The sequence below is a fragment of the Leptidea sinapis genome, chromosome 4 (assembly GCF_905404315.1).
Source record: "Leptidea sinapis chromosome 4, ilLepSina1.1, whole genome shotgun sequence".
Classification (NCBI taxonomy): domain Eukaryota; kingdom Metazoa; phylum Arthropoda; class Insecta; order Lepidoptera; family Pieridae; genus Leptidea; species Leptidea sinapis.
In genome coordinates this window covers 11,587,969-11,609,373 of record NC_066268.1, presented here as the reverse complement: position 1 = coordinate 11,609,373, position 21,405 = coordinate 11,587,969, and the positions used below count along the sequence as shown (strand labels likewise).

At 35.9% G+C, this 21,405-nt stretch overlaps 2 protein-coding genes across 8 annotated transcripts in view; one reads left to right on the top strand and one right to left on the bottom strand.

Moving 5' to 3' along the window:
- Positions 1–842: 842 nt before the first annotated feature.
- On the top strand, positions 843–3,653 carry LOC126980025 (succinate--hydroxymethylglutarate CoA-transferase). Its single transcript, XM_050829655.1, has 3 exons — positions 843–1,306; positions 1,437–1,614; positions 2,413–3,653. Exons 1-3 carry the CDS (start codon positions 982–984, stop codon positions 3,191–3,193), a joined length of 1,284 nt encoding a protein of 427 aa, XP_050685612.1. The 5' UTR covers positions 843–981; the 3' UTR covers positions 3,194–3,653.
- Positions 3,654–12,072: 8,419 nt separating this feature from the next.
- The window catches only part of LOC126980024 (serine/threonine-protein kinase pakA-like), a 29,208-nt gene continuing 19,875 nt past the window's right edge, over positions 12,073–21,405 (bottom strand). For 5 of the 7 annotated variants that reach the window (XM_050829650.1, XM_050829652.1, XM_050829648.1 and 2 more), the window contains 4 exons: positions 20,852–20,982; positions 15,781–16,260; positions 13,697–13,852; positions 12,073–12,969 (listed from right to left, as the gene is read on the bottom strand). In XM_050829650.1, the coding sequence (XP_050685607.1) occupies positions 12,954–12,969; positions 13,697–13,852; positions 15,781–16,260; positions 20,852–20,982 (783 nt within the window). In that variant the 3' untranslated portion in view covers positions 12,073–12,953. The remainder of the gene's footprint in view (positions 12,970–13,696; positions 13,853–15,780; positions 16,261–20,851; positions 20,983–21,405) is intronic. The other 2 variants (XM_050829649.1, XM_050829653.1) reach the window with 1 other exon arrangement.

Sequence of the window (21,405 nt, the reverse complement as noted above, 5' to 3'; positions counted from 1 at the left end):
ATAATTCATTAATAATAATTTAATTCATAAAAGTATTTAATTTTTCATGAATGTTTTCTTACGACGTTATCACGTAAAATTATCGTCCGTAAACCGACTTTACAGACAACGAATTTTATGTAGCGAAGCTGTTAAATGGACATCGGGCCGCTTGCCGCGTGACCTCTTTACGGAGGCTAAGTGACAGATTTTAGCGTTACACAGTTACCCCATGCTGCGGCTACCACTTGCAATGAATAGCACAACAAGAGCGTGTACGTTTACATACATTTATACTTGTACCCCACAAGAAGAAGGGGTAAATTGTATAAAGTTGATAAATTCTATTTGACTTGTAAAATTTTATTTGAATACAATATAACATGATTTCTATGTTTGGTTTTGACGTTATGAATTATTAATGATTGAAAAATAGGGCATGTGTAATGCCGCATGAGTTTAAATGGCAAAATAAAAATATGGCAAATGGCATCACAAAGTTAGTAGTATAGGTATTTGGCCTATGGACTTGCATCCCGTGCCACTAAATAAATTAAAAAAAAATTAAGTATAGGTATACACAGAGTATATTATTTAATATAATTTAGGTGTACACACAGAACACGGTATAAATGACAACTGACAGTCGGCGGTCTTGATAACGCTCTGTTTATTAAAAATTGGTTCAAAAAATAATTTCCGAAACTTCCGTGATAAATTGATATTGTAAAATGCTAAGATTATTATTTAAGGTGTGAGTTGTATATGTATTATTGATGGCACAACGAGAGCGCTGCGAAGAAATGGCTACGACAAGCACAGCAGTGACCGTTCCCCCACAAGTACAAGAGGTAACTAAATTAGTAAATTGAATATCAACTTTATTTGACTTGCAAAGTGAATACGATATAATATCATTCCTATGTTTGCGTTACTAAATAATGTGATAGAATATGATAACATTTAGATCATATTCAAAGAGTGCAGTAGTAACTAAACGTCATGGGTGTTTTGAATAGATTTGTGTTGAAATCAAACAGACCATTTATTCGTTTTTCGGCAAATATTGTTAGAGCTAATTCAACAAATACAAAAGGATTGTTAGATGACATCAATGTGTTGGATTTAACGAGAGTCGTTGCTGGTCCTTTTTGTACTATGACACTTGGAGACCTGGGAGCAAAAGTTATTAAGATAGAAAGTCTCGATGGCGACGAGGCAAGAAAATGGGGACCGCCATTCATAAATGGCAATAAAGATTCATATTATTATCTCTGTGTAAACAGGAACAAGTATAGTGTTTGCATTGATTTAAAAACATTTGAAGGTAAGAATTATTTACACTCATAATAAGTGGTTACTTAAAAATATTGTTATATTATGGTCGTTGAAATGTTGGTGTATTACACATTTTTTTATTTGAAATATGATTTTACTATTAATTGACTATATTACAGGAAAGAACATTATCTATGATCTCGCTAAAAAATGTGATGTTGTTGTGGAAAACTATCTACCCGGAAAACTGGACAAGTTGGGAGTGGGGTATGAGAAGTTAAGTGAAATCAATCCTAGGTTGATATATTGTGCAGTAACTGGGTTTGGGCCTACAGGACCTTATGCTAATAGACCAGGGTATGACCATACATATATATAACATATAGTTTGAAATCATTGACATACAATTAACAAGTACTCACAATCACACCCAAAAAATTGTCTGTAGCAAAACTCTGCCTATGTGTCTATTAGACAGTGTTCCATTAATTTTGACTGGGCTTTGAATACAACCTCACACAATATCAAAATGTGGAAGGATGGAGTGTCATATTTTGGATAAGTTCCCCTTTAAATTAAAAAAATTCTGTAACTTTCTTGATGTTTTTAATCACTGTTAAATAATTATATTATAATTGCTAAAAAAAATCTTGTCTATTGTGTCCGAGCTTCTAATGAACGTACACAATAGACTTTCAACATAACTGCCACAAATTAAGTGTTAATTTGAATGAATGTTTTAATCTTATCCATATAAGTTAATGTATATATATCTTATGTATATATATATTATGTATGTATATAATATGTATATATATATATAAAAACATATTTTTTGACAACCTTTTTAAAGGTGATTAGGAATCTACTTGTTTATTGTACATGTAAATGATTAAAATATAAAATTATTTAGCATTACATTAATATACTTGAGATTTTCTTCTTTATTTGTAAATTACTTAAAATAAACATTAAGTTCAGTAGTATAAAAACTAACCTGTACAGAATAATTTTCGGTTTTCACTCATTTAGAGATCAGACGAACTAAGTAGGTAATAAGTAGTCCCTTTACTATTAATATAGTGAGAGTAAGTAAGTGTGTAAACATATTAATACTTTATATAAAATGGCTAAGCTTATAATATATTTTTCTAGCTATGATGTGCTTGCAGCAGCCATGGGTGGACTTATGAATTGTACAGGTGATAGAAATGGAAGACCGGCCAAAGTCGGTGTTGCTATAACAGATGTTACAACCGGCTTGCATGCTTTCGGTGCCATCATGACAGCTTTACACTATAGAAGTAAAACAGGGAGAGGACAGAAGATAGATTGTAACTTATTATCAACACAAATATCAAGCATGATAAATATAGCGACAATAAGTTTAAATTGTGGAATAGAAGGGCAAAGATGGGGAACAGCACATGCAAACTTAGTGCCATATCAAACATTTCAAACAAATGATGGCGAAATTGTGATTGGCACTGGATCTAATCCACAGTTTGCCGATTTCTGTAAAAGAATTAACAGAGAGGAATTGCTTAGCGACCCTCGTTTTAAAGATAATTCATCACGTGTAAAAAATAGAGATGATCTTATTAAGATAATTAGTGACATAATAGTAAAAAAGTCAAAAAAAGAATGGGCTGAGATTTTTAAGACTGCATCCTTCCCGAATGGACCTGTTAATACCATGAAAGAAGTGTTTGAAGATGAACATGTGAAGGCCATTAAATTAGTTAAAGAAATGCCACATCCTGATGCAGGCTCAATAAAAATGGTTGGACCACCTACAGTATACTCGGAGGGGGGTAACGAAGTAAGATTACCACCACCCACTATAGGACAGCATACTCATGAAATATTATCAAATTTTCTTGGTTATCAAAATGATAAAATCGAGAGACTTATGGAGAATAAAGTTATCAGATAACTTATTGTATACTTATAGCAATAAGATATAAAATGAAAACAAATATGTATTTAAGTGAAGAGCGATAAAAATTTTTAGAGATAGTTTTATCTGACTGAACTACTGTTATCTTGTTTTGATGTAGTGTTTTGTAAAGTTAACTTTAATCTTGAATTGTTTTCATTATGTTTATTGATTTTTAAATGAATATAAAATTATTTTGGGTTCTTTATAAAATAATATATTATTTTTAGTAATAGCTGTTAGGAAAACATTTTTCGAATTTTTTATCTGCTTTTGTGTGGTTCATGTAGACACCTCTAATGAGAGGGGAGAATGGGAATAAAATTGATCCACACAATTAAAAATTTAGAAAATTCATAACCATGCTGTGCTTTAAGCACAGTGATTGCATAGCACTGAGAAAATTAGACTAAGTCACAGTTTGTTTTACAATCAATTACAATTTTATGCAGTATAACAGCTATTGTTTCATTTATTCCTCTTCCTTTGCATGTCAGTCCAAGATTTCCCACTATCCTGCTTGTGGTCACAGATTTCTGACTAACCCTTTTTTGTCATCGTCAAGTTTGTTACTTACCTTGCTATTTTTCTGTGTCCTGGAGAATATATCCCTCAGTGAGAGTCATAAATAAGAAACATTCAAAAGTAGAAGAAGAAGGTATCACTGAGAAATTTTATATAACACTCGTAAATCGTAGAACTCGTAAATATTAAATGTGTCATATCTGAATGATTATTTCAGTTGAGATATGTACTGCAAGTGTACTACACTTTGTAGCTGTTTTTTGTGTATAATGGAATAAAGAATACATGTGATTCAATACTTAGTAAAATGAGGGATAGAATATGAAAAAAAATAAAAGCTTTTTCATAATTTTCGTCTCCGACCCCTTGCACTTATGTATTCGGGTCAACCAGCATTTTAAACTTTCAAAATACGTATCCAAAATATTATGTTTATTGCTATTCAAAATACTCTCCTTTACATTTTAATCATTTTTTCATGCGATAGAACCATTTTTAAAACAGGAGGACCACAGATCTGAAGGCATCTTTTCTACGTGCTGATTGAACGCTATCACTGCCTCTTCGGAATTGGTAAAAGTGAAACATCTCATCAAATCTAGGATTTTGGGAAAAATATAAAAAATCATCGGGTGCTAGGTCGGGGCTACGTGCAGGATGGGTGACGAGTTGTACTTTTTCGGAAGCTAAAAATGACTTAGTTTTGTTGGCCGTGTGTGAAGATGCGTTGTCATGATGTAAGAGGACGCGGCTTTTTGGTCGTCTTTCGCGAACTTTTTTTTAACACCCTGGGTAAACAAATGGTAGAATACCATTCGGAATTATAGTATTTTCAAAGACGAGCGGCACAGTCTTGCGTAGACTCTCTCCGCAAAACTTTTAAAATCATAAAAAATCATCGCTCTAAAATCTTTTTAACTTATAAATAAAAATATGTGATAAAACACAATTGTCAAACGATTTCCCTTCCATTGTTTGTTTTTATTACTAAGAAGGTTGCAACGTTTCAAAAATATATCATTCGAAATTAAAATAGTTCCGATTAGCTAGAAGTGTAAAACTTTTAGTGTGCCCCAAGTACCTACCTGCCTATAGCTTGAGTTCGGATATCTGATCCGGCAAAATTCTTCGAACGACCCTCCTTGGGCTCGATATTCAACATCTGAATGCTTGAAGTAGACAAACTTCGCTATAACGTCCATAAATAGGTAACTGTTCTACGGTCTTAGTGGAATTACTGTTATGGTAAAAAAAATCCGCTTTTACTTTTTAATTAACGCTCTAACTGGAAAAAGCTTTCTACTTGTCTTGTCTTCATTGATTAGAAGAAATTTGGCGATTTCCAACTGTCTTTGTTTGTGGTAAGATTTGTCTTATTCTGAATTTGTAAGGTTTAGACTTTAGGGGAACACGAATACATATGTAGGTACATCATTAAATCTTAAGTTTTGGACCAGTAGGTATTTGTCCTGGTGATAATACCTAGCTGTTGATACAAGATTCGCCAGTTGTAGATATGAAGGAAAGCAACGTTTTACGAAGTTCCTTTCAGGATAAATTTGTCTCAATCAAAACGACAAATTTTTTATCTTCGATGAAGACGACGAGAAATCCATTACAAAGTGACGTTTCTAACTTTAAGGCGTTTTGCTCTGTGCAGAATGTCGGAATCTATGTAGATATATAGACTGCTACTGCGACCGTCCATCGACAGCTACCTAATATTTGAAAATATTTAACAAAATGTACCTACGACATAAAGGTGACCAACGATTTTCACCACGGAGAATTGAAGTGAAAGCCGTCAAGTTAAAATAATGTCAGGAAAAAGATATTTACTTTATGAGGGCTAACGATTTTTGGCACAACCAATATTAATATAAATAAGTTCAACTTTCTCGTGGTTGCAGCACTGAACGTGGCATGAGCACCGCGCCAAGCCTAGTTGAAACCTGAGCAAAGCTTTATGTGTTCCAGGAACCTGTGGAACGGGTGGCGGTCATAACGCTGAGACCGACCAATCAGCAGCAACGCAAGAAGGTGGTGTGGACGGAAGACACAGTGGACAATGAGCATATGAATAAGAAGAAATCTAAATGTTAGTAACTGCTACAGTATATTTATGGACACGTGAGGCCGGGACCCAGGTCTATGTATAACGAATCTCGAACAATGAAATCTATTACACAAATAAAACTGATTTTTTTTAATGAGCGATGCGGGACTCGAACCCGGAACCTCTCGTGTTCCGTGCGAGCGCTGTTTCCAACTTAGCCAATCGTTCGAATGACGTATCGTTTATAAAATCTTGTATGCTTTGTTCAGCTTCATCTACAGGATCTACTTTACAGTTGGGATCGAGTCCCGCATCATTCATAAAATTTTGTTGTTTTTCAAATTTTATTTGTGTACAATACAATACTCTGTGAATAGGTTGTTGTATATACGAGAAGCCCCATCGGTTCGGCGAGTCGGACTCGGAGGATAGCGACGACGAGTGTGAACACTGTTTCGGCCACGTGGAGAAGCGAAGGAACCGCGAATCGAACACGGCGCCCACCGCGGTACAGGTAAATATATTACAATTACCAGTGGGAGGCTCCTTTGCACAGGATACCAGCAGATTATGCAGATTATGGATACCACAACGGCGCCTATTTTTATTTCTTCAGTAATGTGTAAGCATTATTATGTTTCGGTCTGAAGAGCACAAATTCAAATTCAAATATTTTTATTCAAAATAGGATGTGAAATCACTTATTGAAAGTCAAAAAAAAAACTACCACCCATTCCAAAGTAAATGCCTCAGGCCTGAGAAGAATGGGCGCAACAAACTCAGCGGGCTTTTTTTTCATCAAAAATATGTTTTACAATTAAAGTAACATTAACAAAGTAACATTGTACAATTAAACTTATTATTTAATAGCCCGAGGGCGGTCGCTCCATTCCCAATCTGTGGTATCCTTAAGAAAGTCATTTATGTTATAGTAACCTTTACCACACAAACGTTTTTAACAATTCTTTTGAATAACGTAACACCTTTGTTTTGAACATTTTCTGGGATCTTGTTGTAAAAGCATATACATCGCCCCACAAAAGACTAACTCGACTTAGCAGATTAGTAGGCATCATCAGTTTATGTCTGTTATAAATTACCATGAGCTGAACGTCCTGGTCTTCTCGTCCCTTACTGTCATACCAATCTGATTCGGCTGGCATCACTGACCTGTATAAATACCACTGGACAGGCCGTTCCACATGTTTGACAGCAAATTTCTTGTGCCTATATGAAGCGCCACTCGCGAGCGTCCAGAGAACTAATTTTGACGTATAATACAAATGACTGCGAAGGACCGTACAATACTCTGAAGTATTTTTACATTTTGAATTAATTTCGTTCGTTTTCAGTGTTATTTATACTTCAAGAATGAAACTAATAAAGTACCTACTCATTTTTTTTTGTTAATAGTTTCCCACCATCTATATTGTCCGCTAGGTTGTTACTGATGACAACCTAGTTTTAGTACCGCAGACTCTCGCTACATGGCCGACAGCGCCAATATGGCGAATATCAAACAGGCACAAAAGCACTTTGACAGCCGCCAGTCCAGTGGTATAAAGTAGAGGTTGGCATTATCCAGTCTTTACTGATGATGAATGCTGATCATTGTGTTGTAGGAGGCGCCCCAGGAGACCACAACAGTTATACTTCAGCCGCCGGAGCCCCGAGCCTCACCTCCCGATAGACCTCCTCCCGTCGACGCATAGATATTAATATATTCGTTATCGTTTACTAACACTGCTGCCAGACAGAAAAAACGGACAATATTGCGTTTTCAACACACGCTTTCTGTCTTAGTGGACACTGTGGAGAGTAAAAAATTAACCGCCTTATTCATTATAAAACGATTATCGAAGGTATAAACCTATTATAAAAGGGTTCTAACCACAATAAGTCACGTCAGCTTTTGTTTTTTTTTCTTTTTGATGTTTTAAAACTTCGATAAGTTATTATGAATAAGACCGGTCTAGGTATGAACTACTTTTCGCCCTACTTCCAAAATATTTTTTTTGATTTAATATTATATTGAACGTATACTCCACAAAGTAGGTGGTGTACATTTCTCTGACATCTTTAAAAAAAAACAAGAAAAACATTTTCGGTAAATAAATAAATTTTCTATTTTTCTCTCATAGATTGACTGTATCACTTGTCGTATAATTGTCTGGATTTTGCTGGGAGTAGTTACTAATGAGTAATAGCTGTTATTTCTAGTTCTAAATTTCTTATAATATCTTCTCCAACTAAATCAGTATCACTTGTTATTCAAATCCATTTTTTATTACAAAATCTTGATCAAGTATTAGTAGTATATATTAACTGAATATTTATAACATTATAATATATTTATAACATAAAATGGATATACATATTTATAAACGTAACAAGAATTTATTGGAAACGCAACTGTACGACAGTTAGGCGTAAGTCGGATTGGTCTTCATGGGCAGCAGATGTTGTGAAGTCTTTCCGCAGGAGCCACATTAGGAAGAATGGAATAGTTTCCTCTTTCGTTGACAGTTAGGATGGCAAGTTATGAAATAATTATATATAAATATTGACCTTTAAGCACTGACCTGTATAAAATACCACTTGACAGGCTTTTCAATATATTTGACAGGAAATTTTTTGTGCCTATATGAAGCGCCACTTGCGAGCGTCCAGAGAACAATTTTGACGTATAATACAAATGGCTGCGAGTGAAGCGTACAATACTGTAAAATATTTTTGCATTTTGAATTAATTTCTGTCGTTTTCCGTGTTATTTATACTTCAGGAATGAACGTAATAAAGTACACAATAGTTTTCCTATCGATGTTTTTTTAGCTGAGGTTGTCATCACTAGTTTTAGTACCTCAGACTCTCGCTACATGGCCAACAGCGCCAAAATGGCTAATATCAAACAGGCACAAAGGCACTTTTACAGCCGCCAGTCCAGTGGTAAATAGTAGAGGTCAGTGATTTTAAGTCATACTTTAATTTCCAGTAGGTAGGGAACTGATACCATCGTAATGAATACGTCATCAATACTTTAAAGTGAAGTATGTCTGGTAGCAGCCTATGTATAGGCTGAAAGAATAATCGTATTCAACCCAAACATCCACATGACCATATTATTTACAAAATCCTCAGATCATTTATGCGTCTAGATACTGTGACAGCTGTGAAAACGTCGAAAGAAATTGAGGCTGACAGTTAACCTCTATTTTGAGACAAACACAAAGTGACATACAAATCGCGATTGTAAGACGTAGCTTGTCACGCACACCATAGTAATAAATTTGTACTGTTTTCATCGGTTGTCTAGCAGCAAGATAAATTATCTAAGACAAGATCATTTTAAGCGGAAGCGTAAGAATGGTAAGTATGTATATGGTAAATAAAAACGTCTTAACTAAAATAAGTAAGCAACGTGAAGCATTTGTTTATTTCAAACATTTTGAAATTTTAAAACATTAATTATGCTGTGTACAATTTTCCGATTCGAGAGAAGGGCATGTAAAGAACTCATTATATAAATCAAGCGTTGCAATGTAAAGTATAAGATTTTTACAAACCGATTTTCTGTGTAAATGTAATTTATATTCAACACGACAATAATGTGGAGTAAAAATAATAACAATGAAAATTTATGATGATATGTGGTGACTTTAATATTAATTTATTAGAAAAATCCACCACCGGTATTAGATTCAGATCATTGTTGAATTAATATTATAATGTATTCAATATATTCTTAGAGCCGCCTACTATTGTGACCAGCTCCTTTGAAATCTGTATTGATAATTTATTTACCAATTATAAGCCTACTTCTCTAACTTTGGTCAGTTGCCTTTTTTAATATTGAGGTAAGAAAATATACTAAAATTAAAAAGATTATATTTGTTCCTGTAAATAATAGGCCAATCATTGACGTATGTACTATAAACAACTAGACTCCCAATAGCCTATTAAAAGTTCGTCAAAAATGTCCGGGTGGCGTTTTATACGTATACATTAACTTATACAGATAACAATAAAACATTCATTCAAATTAACACCTTATTTCGTAGCAGTAATGTTCAAAGTATATTGTATACGCTCATAAGAAGCGATAATGGTACGAAATGTGCGAAAGAGACGTGAAGACTTTGTCATTGCGTGGCGTTGTATTCAAAGCGCGGTCAATACACAACTGAAGTGTTGCTTCAGACAGTTTTTGAGCGTGATTGTGAGTCTAAATGTTTATTGTACGTCAATGAGGCCAATGGAGAATTAATATAGAGCTAATGTTTCGGTAAATTCTTAATTCTCTCGAAACTTAATTTGAATATACATACTTACTTTTAGTCTTGATTTGACCGGTTTGACCTTGACCAATAACATAATATTCTACATCTATATGATATATAATATTATTAAGTATAACTTCTAGCTATATATATCATATTAAAACTTTAGGAAAGAAACGAAGCAATAATCTTCCCTAGTTAAGCGCATATTCACCATAAAAATCCTTTAATGTAGCATGTTTACATAACATAATTATTTCGTCAAGTATTATTAAATACAAGCTGTTGTAACATAAGTGTTTCCCAGTTTGTCAAATTCGGCGAGCGCATGGTGCGACCCAGCTAAAGTCACAGGCTCACTCTAGCTAGTGCAAATATGAAGTAAAAAAGAGGATCTTCGAATTTATGTTGTGACAGAACGGCTGTAACTGTATTGTCTGTCCTTCATTTTGTTATTTGGCTATTGGCTGGTGATCTAGATCAACATTTTCCATCTATGGGTACTATAGGAACGAATATTCAGTAAACCCTGAAATGCAGGATAGGAATAATACAATACGTATGATGACTTTTTGAAAAAAAAAATATGTATATATATATAAGCCTTTTCAAGCTAATGTGTACGTAAAGTCTAGGCATTTAACAATATTATAAAATGGATATCTTGAAACGAGCAATTCTTGTATATGTATATAATCTGAATATCGGAAACGACTCCAACCATTTTAGTGAAATTTAGTCTACAGGAAGTTCCGGGGAAGAGAAATCTGACCCCTAGCTAGTAGCTAGGGGTCAATTTTAAAGAAAGAAGTTTTATCCGTATTTTAATGAGTAACTGCTATTATAATATTAGAATACAAAGGTAAATTTCGCCACTATATACAAGACTATAATAGCTGAGACGGGTCATTGGGTGATCCGGAAAGCAGAAGACTCCGGTTCGAATCTAGATATCCTGTGAGGATTTTTGTTCAAGTTTTGTACCACCTCAAAAATCAGAGCAAGGCTCGGTCGTAGATAATAAAAAAGCTGTTTTATAGGAATTTGCCAATAATATTTCAATACATCAAGAATTTTTTCGTAAAAAATGCTCCCTGTTGTTATAATAAAATTGTTTCACAGCGGAACTGTCAAACCATGAGTTATTAAATTCTTTCATAGAAAATATGTCCATAAGTACAATAACAAATATTGAAAATAAAAATAAGTATGGGTCTCAAATCGATATAAAAACTATCCTATCTCTCAAGTTGGACCAAGCTGCACTCCACGAAGTAATCCGCATTAAAATCCGTTCATTAGTTTCGGAGTCCATCGACAAACGACTTGTCACGTAATTTATATATATTAAGATATATTGTGTACTATGCTCTAACAGAAAAATACCACACAGGTTGTTCCTTACATTTGCCTGTTGTTGATTCCCTTTAAGATAATAATTAAATCCTCGTTTAATATATATGTTCTAAATTGTAGCTTGAACCGGTTAAAATTTTTAATGATAATATTGTCGTCATATTGTAATTCACTCAATTCAATGGTTAAATATTTTATCTGGTAAGTAAATAAAGTTTTATCTAAGTTAAAATTGTTATTTTATTTATATATTTCCATTTCCGTATTTATATCGAGAACAAGAAACGAGTTAGCCGCTTGTATATCTTTATTTTTTGTTAATTCTTCTATTTCCCCCACGAGACAGGCAACGCCTAGTGTGGGGGTCAGTATAAAATGTTAATTAGTACATGAAAAGTGTGAAATAAATGATTTTGTATTTTGTTTTTCGTAATTAGCTAGAAATAATGTCGTGAGGTGTATTCCATCTTCAACGACATGTAACAAACTTGAATATAATCTTCATTAATTGGATGCGTGGCGTTTCTTCCCAGTGCGATTTTCAAGGAATTTTCTACCACGCTCTACCCCACTGAACCTTCTGTAATTATGAGAAAGGGGGGCGGCGATGATCACTGAACATCAGATGACCACCTCTTCCACAAATAAAAAAAACAAATGAGTCCAGGCTAAGAGATCGCAATTATACAGCAAATTTATTTGTCAATAAAATGAGAATACCACAATTATTATTACTAATAATAATTATATTATATATAATATTTAACTTCACAAAAATCGTCCTTAACATTGTGGACTTAATACTTATACTATTTATGGTAATGTCATTATGTTGTGAATAGACAATGAAACAGAACACAATAAAAAAAAAAGTAAATGTCATACACATATGAGTCAGTATGTTTAAGACAGACCGACCGCCTTTTACACTTTCTGTACTATAGCGTCTTAGAGTCTCAGATGTAATTATATTTAGAGCCTTTTAATAAATAGTAAATTTACAATTAAAGTAGTTCTTCATTTTTCATTTATCCCTTCCTGGAGACATTCAAAACTAACAGGTTATGATCCTATATCGGTGGCGAGGAATAAACGATTTAATAATAAAATTATGAATTAAAATTAATTTGTCAATTATTTGACATTTGCGTGGAAACAATTTTGGACATTGTTTTTATTATTCTCAAGGTTTTAATGGTAATTTTTAAAATGACGGTGTATATAAATATATATTATTGTATCCATTTCAATGACAATTTTCCCTACTTCGCGGGGTTATAAGATGCCCCCGAGACAACTGTCACAGGGTTAAATAAGTACAAATAAATGAAACATGTCAAAATATATCTCAATTAAATTAAATTAAATCAAGTCTATATAACTAGAATCAAACTAAAATAACGCATTAAATTAGTATACGATACTTAAAACACGATTACGTACAATTCTCAAATAAAATAATTAAGATAAATTAATTAATGAAACAAAATATATGGTGCAGTCTTGATACTGAGTGGAGCTGTCACAATGGGTGGAGTTACCATCATCTTCGTAATTTTCTGAAAAGAAAAACGAGATTCATTAGTTATTTAGTTACTTGAAAAATTGTTTCATAATGTAAAAAAACTTTAGTCGTTCCGAATATTTGTACCACAGACAAACTTCCTCTCTTTTATTGGTTACTAACTCATTTCTCATTCTTATAGAGTAACTAGCTGACCCAGCAAACGTTGTATTGCCGATATTAAAATCGCGATACAAAAGTAACTGTTGATCGTAGATGGGCGAAAATTTGAAGTTGTATGTATTTTTTAATGCTAACTAATAATCAAACAAATAAAAAAAAAAAATTGTGTGGACCACCCTTAACATTTAGGGGGATGAAAAAATAGATGTTGTCCGATTCTCAGACCTACCCAACATGCACTCAAAATTTCATGAGAATCGGTCAAGCCGTTTCGAAGAGTTTAACTACAAACACCGCGACATGAGAATTTTATGTATTAGATTAATAAATCGTTGTTTCACCTAGTCGACACATACCTATACCAAAATGCATAACGCAAAATATAAATCTGTTTTCATTTATATTGTTCATAATATTATGTACATCAGATGAATTATGTTAAAGTTAATTTGCCGTAACGACAGCAAATTTGAAAGCACAGAAACCATCATCTACTTTGTAAACTTTTACACGTTTTTTGTTAAACTATTATTACTAACTATTTAATTATGGATTTCCGCAAAATAACGCCTAATTCAATATATTTTCTAATAAGTTACCTGTTGAGTGGCTTCTCTGTGTACTGGATAGGGTTCCGCTTGCGGCGCGGTCGTCCCTCGGCCCCCAGGTCGTTGCTGCTATCACTGTTGGAGTCATTGCCGAGCTCCGAGGTCCTGCTGCCCAGCCTATTGTTACACCGCTCCGACTGGGTTGTCCTACAATTTTTATATTATGATTGATTTTAAAAGTACTTTATAAATTGATATATTTTTTTGGCATAGACAAAACGTTAATTCTTATAATTGAAGGTAGGTTTAAAAAAAAATGTGACGATTTACACAAAGCTGTAGTTAGTTTCTGGATGTTTCGTTGGCATCATCTCAACTCGTTGAGCTAAGAGTATGACTAATGCTCTTTGACCTGATTCCTGCGGCCGAATTGGTTCATACGAAATTCGATAAACTTGGATGTCTAATACCATCTGGATGTGTGGAGTTTCTCTACAGTGCAGCTTTCAAGTAACTGACACATACGACCAACTATGGGATGTGTTGGTGCGGTGTTTCGCGGACGATACGCCATGGGGACTTTTAAAAAAGACCTCCTTCCGCAAAGGCCGCCAACGGTCCTGTGATTCCTCTGGTGAATGCAACGGCATGATAATGTGGGCAGCAGTGATCACTTAATATCGGGTAAGCAATTCATTTGTACCTACACTTATTGACGCCAATAAGTGTATTTTATTGCTCGGAAATTGAAGTCGGTCCATTACTGATAATAAGGAGATCACTTACTCCATTGATCGCTGACCAAAATAAATTATTGTGTCTTAAATCTCCTCCTGTGGATTAAACACTCAACTGTGTTAAAACGTGTCTAAAGGTTTCTGGACAAACTTCAAATCAAATCAAAATCACTTTATTCTTTGCCACTCTTGAATCAACATCTACAGCATTTTAGAAATCATTTCAGTTACAATATATGTAAAGTGTTGCAACAAAATACTCAAACGTCAAATACTCAACGCCTTATACGAGTAAGTCAATAAAAGTAAACGGAAAATTATACGTACCTAAAGCAAGAGTTATCGAGTACAGTAAATGCATCAAACCACACACACCGTAAATAAATAAACTTCAACCTTTTGCGTGTCTATAAATGAAACAAAGAAAAGAAACTAGCCCTTCGCGATCACATCCCTCTAAGATTCAACTCCGTTGATTACCGAGCGATTTCGGCGCGCGAAAGTTTACGCGTATCATTTTACGTGTAACAAAGGAATACTTATAGTAAGGATAATTTCAGTGAATGCATCTGAAAGCTTTCGAAAAAAGCTATATAGCCATGCATAAATAATTCATATTGTGTTTTATTTACACACACAAGATAAAGTTGAAAAACCATAATATTTTAGAATAAATGATTATTTCAATGAAAACAATTGGTTTTATTTATTATCTAATGTTTATGGTTGTACAATCAACTTTCTGTTTCCTTTCTAAAATATACATGCTTTCATAGTAATAAATTGAGATATTCATTCCGAAAGGCTAAGAAGAATCCCTTGACCTTGATCGACCTTGAATTGCGAAATCGCTTTTGTATGGTATAAAATGTAACATATTTGGACAAAATAACTACTGAAATATATTTTACGATAGTTTTACAAGTTTAATATTTCAACATATTCCAAAATAAATAAATAATAAAAAAACGACAAAGGAAACGACACTTAAGTCCTTATTAAATTTGTATGGACGCTATTTCAAGTCGAATTTAAATTAATAAAAACTATATATCGAAACTATTATAATTATTCTAATGTCTTGGAAATATAGTCTACATGTATTATAAAAATAGATACTTACCCAATATTGGGTAAAAATTCGAAAAAAAAAAATTCTGCACACTTCACTATCACGTCGGGGGCCTATAAAGACCCTTTTCCGTCGACTTTTGTATGCCAACATCCCATTGTCTTTGTTCTCATTTGTACAGTATTTAACGGACTTTTATTCTATTATAATTTCAAAGGAAAATAGCACTTCCTACTAACAAATAAGGCAATAAATCTAATGAGGCCGTGTGGATTTCGTCGTTGGGCCATATGCATACAGTTAAAAGAACATGAAATAATACTCACAAGACAATCACCCGAGAGCTAGTCGATCCATTCGGGCTCGGCGAGTCGAACGATGAGAGAGTAGCCAGCCTTTTCCGTCTTCGTTTGGGTTTGCCCGGGGTCTGGTCGTTGCGATCCGGCTCCAAGCCGCGACTATCTGATCCAAACTGTGACCCGATACCTTGGAGTCCTTCGCTTAACCCATTTACTGTTAATCTGCTGTGATTACTTTCGGGTAAGTTGATATTATCATGCGAACTGTGAGGAGATTGGTCCCTTTTTGATTTTTTGAGTGTTCGACGATCTGTAGGTGAACGTGGTATCAAAAGTATTGATGGATTTTTCCGTGAAGAATTCGCCAAGCCGCGCGCTTTCAGCGGGGGTTGGTGAGATCCGCCGTCATCTATTAACTGTCCCCCCTCGCGTTGTGTGACGTCATTCCGTACGTCATCATCGAAAGAAATCTTGCTCAACATAACCTTCAGTATCCGTCCGTTGCAACTGGAATCAACAGCCAATTTGTCATTTATTTTACAATAAAAAATACAAGGTTTTGGTAAAGATGAAAGTAGAAATACATTAATGTGAGATCTGGCCAAATTTTCAAAGTGACTGCAAAAAGGAGATTTAATTGTAGCAGTCTCTCATTTATGAATATATTTGGATTTTTTTACAAGGGGGTACACTTCGCAATTGTTGTAATTTATGATTTACCACTACATATTACAAAACAAAGACCTCCGCCGTGTCTGTCTGAATGTTCACGATAAACTCAGGCCTTTCCTAGGCCGAACGCAGGATATAATATCCGAGAATCCTACTGATAAATTTCTTATAATCGGTGATATTAATATGAGCAATATAATATGGAATCTTTGTAATGACAGTGACGAATCATTTAGCGCTTGTAATTGTCAATCATAGGATGAAAATTTTTTAACGGATGAATTGGCATTTCTTGGTCTGAAGCAATTCAATGGAATCCGAAATATATATAATTAAACTCTAGATTTAGTGCTGTCCAATGGCTTGGTGACAATCAGTGATGTTAGTAATGATGCGCTTGTTCCTATTGACGCCCACCATGGAGCCATATCTTTGATAGTTAAATTCACCGCGAAAAGTTTTCTCCAGGCGGCCCCTAGGCGTAAATACATGTTTAACTGCGGTTATTATGAGGCAATTAATGCTGAAATACAAAGCATTAATTGGCATGGCGTTCTGACGGATTTTTCGCTTGATGAGTCGGTTACATTTTTCTATGAGTTTTTTGAAAAATTTAAAACAAAATATATACCATCTAAATTTATTAAATCCAATCACTATCCAGTGTGGTACTGTATCAATCTTAAAAATGCTATTTAAGGAAAAACATAAATATTTACGTAAATATAAAACTTATGGTAATATGTCTGATATGGTTTCTTATAAAATGATACGTGCAAGAATAAAACATCTTGAAAAATCATGTGACGATAATTATATACGTACTGTTGAAAATTCTATAAAACTGAATCCAAAATACTTTTCGTCTTATATGAAGTCAAAACAAAATCTGAACACTATGCCTAGCTGCATTCACCTTGCTGACATAACCTTCAATACTGGCACCACTATTTGTAATGCCTTTTCTGTTTTTTTTTTCGTAATAACTTTACCGATCCCCCGGTCAATAAAAATGTCATCTCTTTTTCATCACAACCAGTGTGTGATATCTCGCAAATAACTGTAGACGTTACTGAGGTAAAGAAACTACTCCATGGTATTGACCCATCAAAATCTGATGGTCCGGATCATTTACCTGGAATATTCGTAGTGAAATGTTTTGATAGCTATATATATACCATATGTGTACCCATTACAATTTTATTCAATAAATCTCTCTATGCAGGTGTAATGCCAGATTTATGGAAAATGGCTTATATTACTCCAGTGCATAAAAAGGGGGCTAAGACTAATGTATCAAATTACCATCCAATTTCTAAGCTTTGCATTATATCTAAGGTTTTTGAGAAAATCATTTATAGTCAGGTTTATCCTGCACTAAGGCAAGCCTTTAGCCCCAGTCAGCATGGTTTTCTTAGGGGTCGTTCGTCTGTCTCTAATTTTGCACTTCTTAATAATTATCTAACTGAAACAATGCAGCAAGGTGTCCAAGCTGATGTAATTTACACCGACTTCAGTAAGGCATTCGACCGAATACGGCATGACATCCTTCTTAATAAGCTCTATAATATTGGTATCAGCGGTGATTTGTTAAGATGGTTTTCCTCCTTGAAATTCATAATCGCACTCAAGCTGTTGTTGTCAGTAATTATATCTCAGGGTTGGTACCCATATCGAGTGGCGTTCCTCAGGGTTCCTTGCTTGGCCCTCTATTGTTCGCAATATTTTTATATGTCGATACTTGCATACGTACCGCCAAAATATTGTGCTTTGCTGACGATATCTAAATCTACAACAAGGTATCGCTACTAGATGATGCAATAGAACTACAAGAAGATCTACACCGATTGCAAAATTATTGTGAGGATCATAGCCTACACCTAAACCCATCGAAATGTAGTGTAATGACATTCACGCGAAAGCGGCATCCTATAATTTTCAAATACCAGTAGAAATGTGAACATTTTTATATATATTAGATTATAATATTCCATGTTTATTCTTTATAATTTTACTTATTACTACTTCTATTGTCTATTAGTGAATATCTGTAATTCGCTCTAAGTTTTTATTGTATTTTTATTTTGTGTAAATAGTTATTGATATTCCTTGAAATAAATATGGATGTTTGTTTCCGAGTCATGCATGTTTATATGTACGTTTTTGTAAGTTATCATCATCATCATTTCAGCCGGAAGACGTCCACTGCTGGACAAAGGCCTCCCCCAAGGTCGCCATGAAGATCGGTCCTGCGCTGAGCAACAGTGAGCTTCTCCATAAGGCCCATAGTTAGCGACCACGTCTGTGTTCCGTATGTCATCACTGGCAACACACATTGGTTAGAAATCTTCGTCTTCGAACACTGTGGTTTTTTGGACGAGAAGATTTTACGGAGCTTTCCGAACGCTGCCCATCCGAGTTGCATTCGACGAGTGACTATTTTCCCGAAATTGGACCTGCCCAACTGAATTATTTGTCCAAGGTAGACGTACTCGTTAACAATTTCGAGAGTACAGTTTCCAACTGTTACGGGAGTAGGTGCGACCGAATATGTCTACTACTGTTTAAGTTTTTTTAGAAGTGGGAGAGTCACGCTGCCGTCCTATGACGTCAGCACAATCGGGCCAGACTCGTCCGGGTTAATTACCACACTCGCACAGAATACCGGCGTGAAGTAAGGAAAGCCATCCCTTCCCCCCCCCCCCCCCCCCCCCAGCAAAATATGAGAGCGGTCCGTAAAAAGATATTACCCCAGGAGGGTACCGGCTCTACCAGAGCTGGAGAATCCCTCCCCGAGCACTCTCGCTCGGGCTGCCCTTCGTATTCTGCAATATCAGGGGAATTCACTCTAATTTAAACGCCGTCCACCACCACCTTGAGACGGCGCAGCCGGCCTTGTGTTTCCTTACGGAGACGCAGATATCTCGACCTAGCGATACGTCATATTTAACGTACCCCGGGTACAAAATTGAGCACAACTTTTTGCCTCATGCCGGGGTATGTGTGTACGTTAGGGAGGATATCTGCTGTCGCCGTCTCGGCAATTTTGAGGGTCGGGACCTGTCTACTCTCTGGCTCCGCGTAGATTTAGACGACCGCGTCCGTATGTTAGCCTGGATATAGCGAAGGCCTTTGATCGTGTATGGCACAAGGCGTTCCTCTCAAAACTTCCATCATTTGGGCTTCCCGAGAGCTTGTGCAAGTGGACCTCCAGCTTCCTCTCTGGGCGTAGCATACAGGTCGTTGTCGTCGGATATTGCTCGAACCCGAAGCCCGTGAATGCTGGAGTGCCCCAAGGCTGTGTGCTATCTCCTACGCTGTTTCTTCTGCATATCAATGATATGTTGGACACCTCCAACATGCATTGCTATGCAGATGACAGCACTGGTGATGCCGTATACACGGGCCATGCAGGTCTCTCTCGGGAAATCGTCGACCAGTGCCGGGAGAAACTTGTGTCTTCTATCGAGTCCTCTCTCGAGAAGGTCGCGGAATCGGGTAAATTGAACCTTGTCCAATTTAACCCCCAGAAGACTCAAGTTTGCGCGTTTACCACTAAAAAAACCCCATTTGTCGTATCACCGCTCTACGAGAACACTTCTCTTAAAGCCGCGCCTAGTATCGGAATACTGGGTCTCGAAATCTCGAGCCATTGCCAATACCGTGGCCATCTGGAGGGCAAAGCCAAATTGGCTTCGAAGAAGCTGAGCGTCATCAATAGAGCACGGCAATACTTCAAGCCGGCCCACATTCTAGCGCTCTACAAAGCGCAGGTCCGGCCACACATGGAGTATTGCTGTCATCTCTGGTCTGGTGCACCCCAGTATCTGCTCGATCCATTTGACCGCGTGCAACGTAGAGCAGCTCGAATTGTCGGTGACTAAGTGCTCTGTGAACGGCTGGATCACTTGGCGTTGCGTAGAGACGTCGCTTCATTGTGTGTCTTCTACCGCATTTATCACGCGGAGTGTTCCGAAGAGCTGTTTAACCTGATTCCTGCCGCCGAATTTCACCTTCGCACGACACGTCACAAGTTAGGATATCATCCCCACCATCTGGATATGTGGCGGTCCTCCACAGTGCGGTTTTCAAGAAGCTTTCTCCCTCGTACTACAAAGCTGTGGAATGAGCTTCCTTGTGCGGTGTTTCCGGGACGATACGTCATGGGTACCTTCAAAAAAAGCGCGTACACCTTCCTTAAAGGCCGGCAACGCTTTTGGGATTCCTCTGGTGTTGCAGGAGAGTGTGGGCGGCGGTGATCACTTAACACCAGGTGACCCGTATGCTCGTTTGTCCTCCTATTCCATAAAAAAAGGTAACTATATTGTATTAAATATATCGTTGTCTTGTGTCCATAGTACAGGCTATGCATAGTTTGGGGCAAGATAATTTGTGTAATTGATAAAGTGTGTCAATATTATTATACCTGTTTAGTCGTGGACGCGGACCAGGACCCATCAGCAACGGCGAGCGCGGGGTGACGCACGGCGACTGCGCACACTTGCGCCGGCGCACCGTCGGCGTGAACTCGCTGCGAACAAACGCTGGCGATTCCTGCTAATACAAAATTATATAACTTCACCTGCTACCTAGATCTGCTTAGTACTTGCATTACGTGCATGCAAGTCTAAAATCTGGAAAGGTCTTGAAACGTCGGGTTAACTAAAATAAAAAAGTTACTTTTACGTAAAAATCTAATATACAAAAACACAGTTACAATTACACGCGTTTTAATCCTTTAAAAGTGTTTTATTTAAATTAGATAATCTGTAACTTTTGCGGCTACTTGTTACTAATTGTTGATTGTTACTCATCGCGTCAATAACAAACATAAATTAACAAAATTTAACATACAATAACATTCGATAAGAATCAAATAGCACGAAATATGTTCACCTACGGTCGTACCTTACCACTGCCACATTTACAGATGCTGGATTTTAAGTTGCCGTGTTGAAGTTACATTCTCTAAGAATGTTA

Bases quoted from the DNA above. Each gene is read 5' to 3' on its own strand.
- LOC126980025 (XM_050829655.1), top strand. From the start codon at position 982: ATGGGTGTTTTGAATAGATTTGTGTTGAAATCAAACAGACCATTTATT. The intron at 1,307-1,436 runs GTAAGAATTATT...ACTATATTACAG, and splicing joins TGATTTAAAAACATTTGAAG to GAAAGAACATTATCTATGAT. The intron at 1,615-2,412 runs GTATGACCATAC...ATATTTTTCTAG, and splicing joins CCTTATGCTAATAGACCAGG to CTATGATGTGCTTGCAGCAG.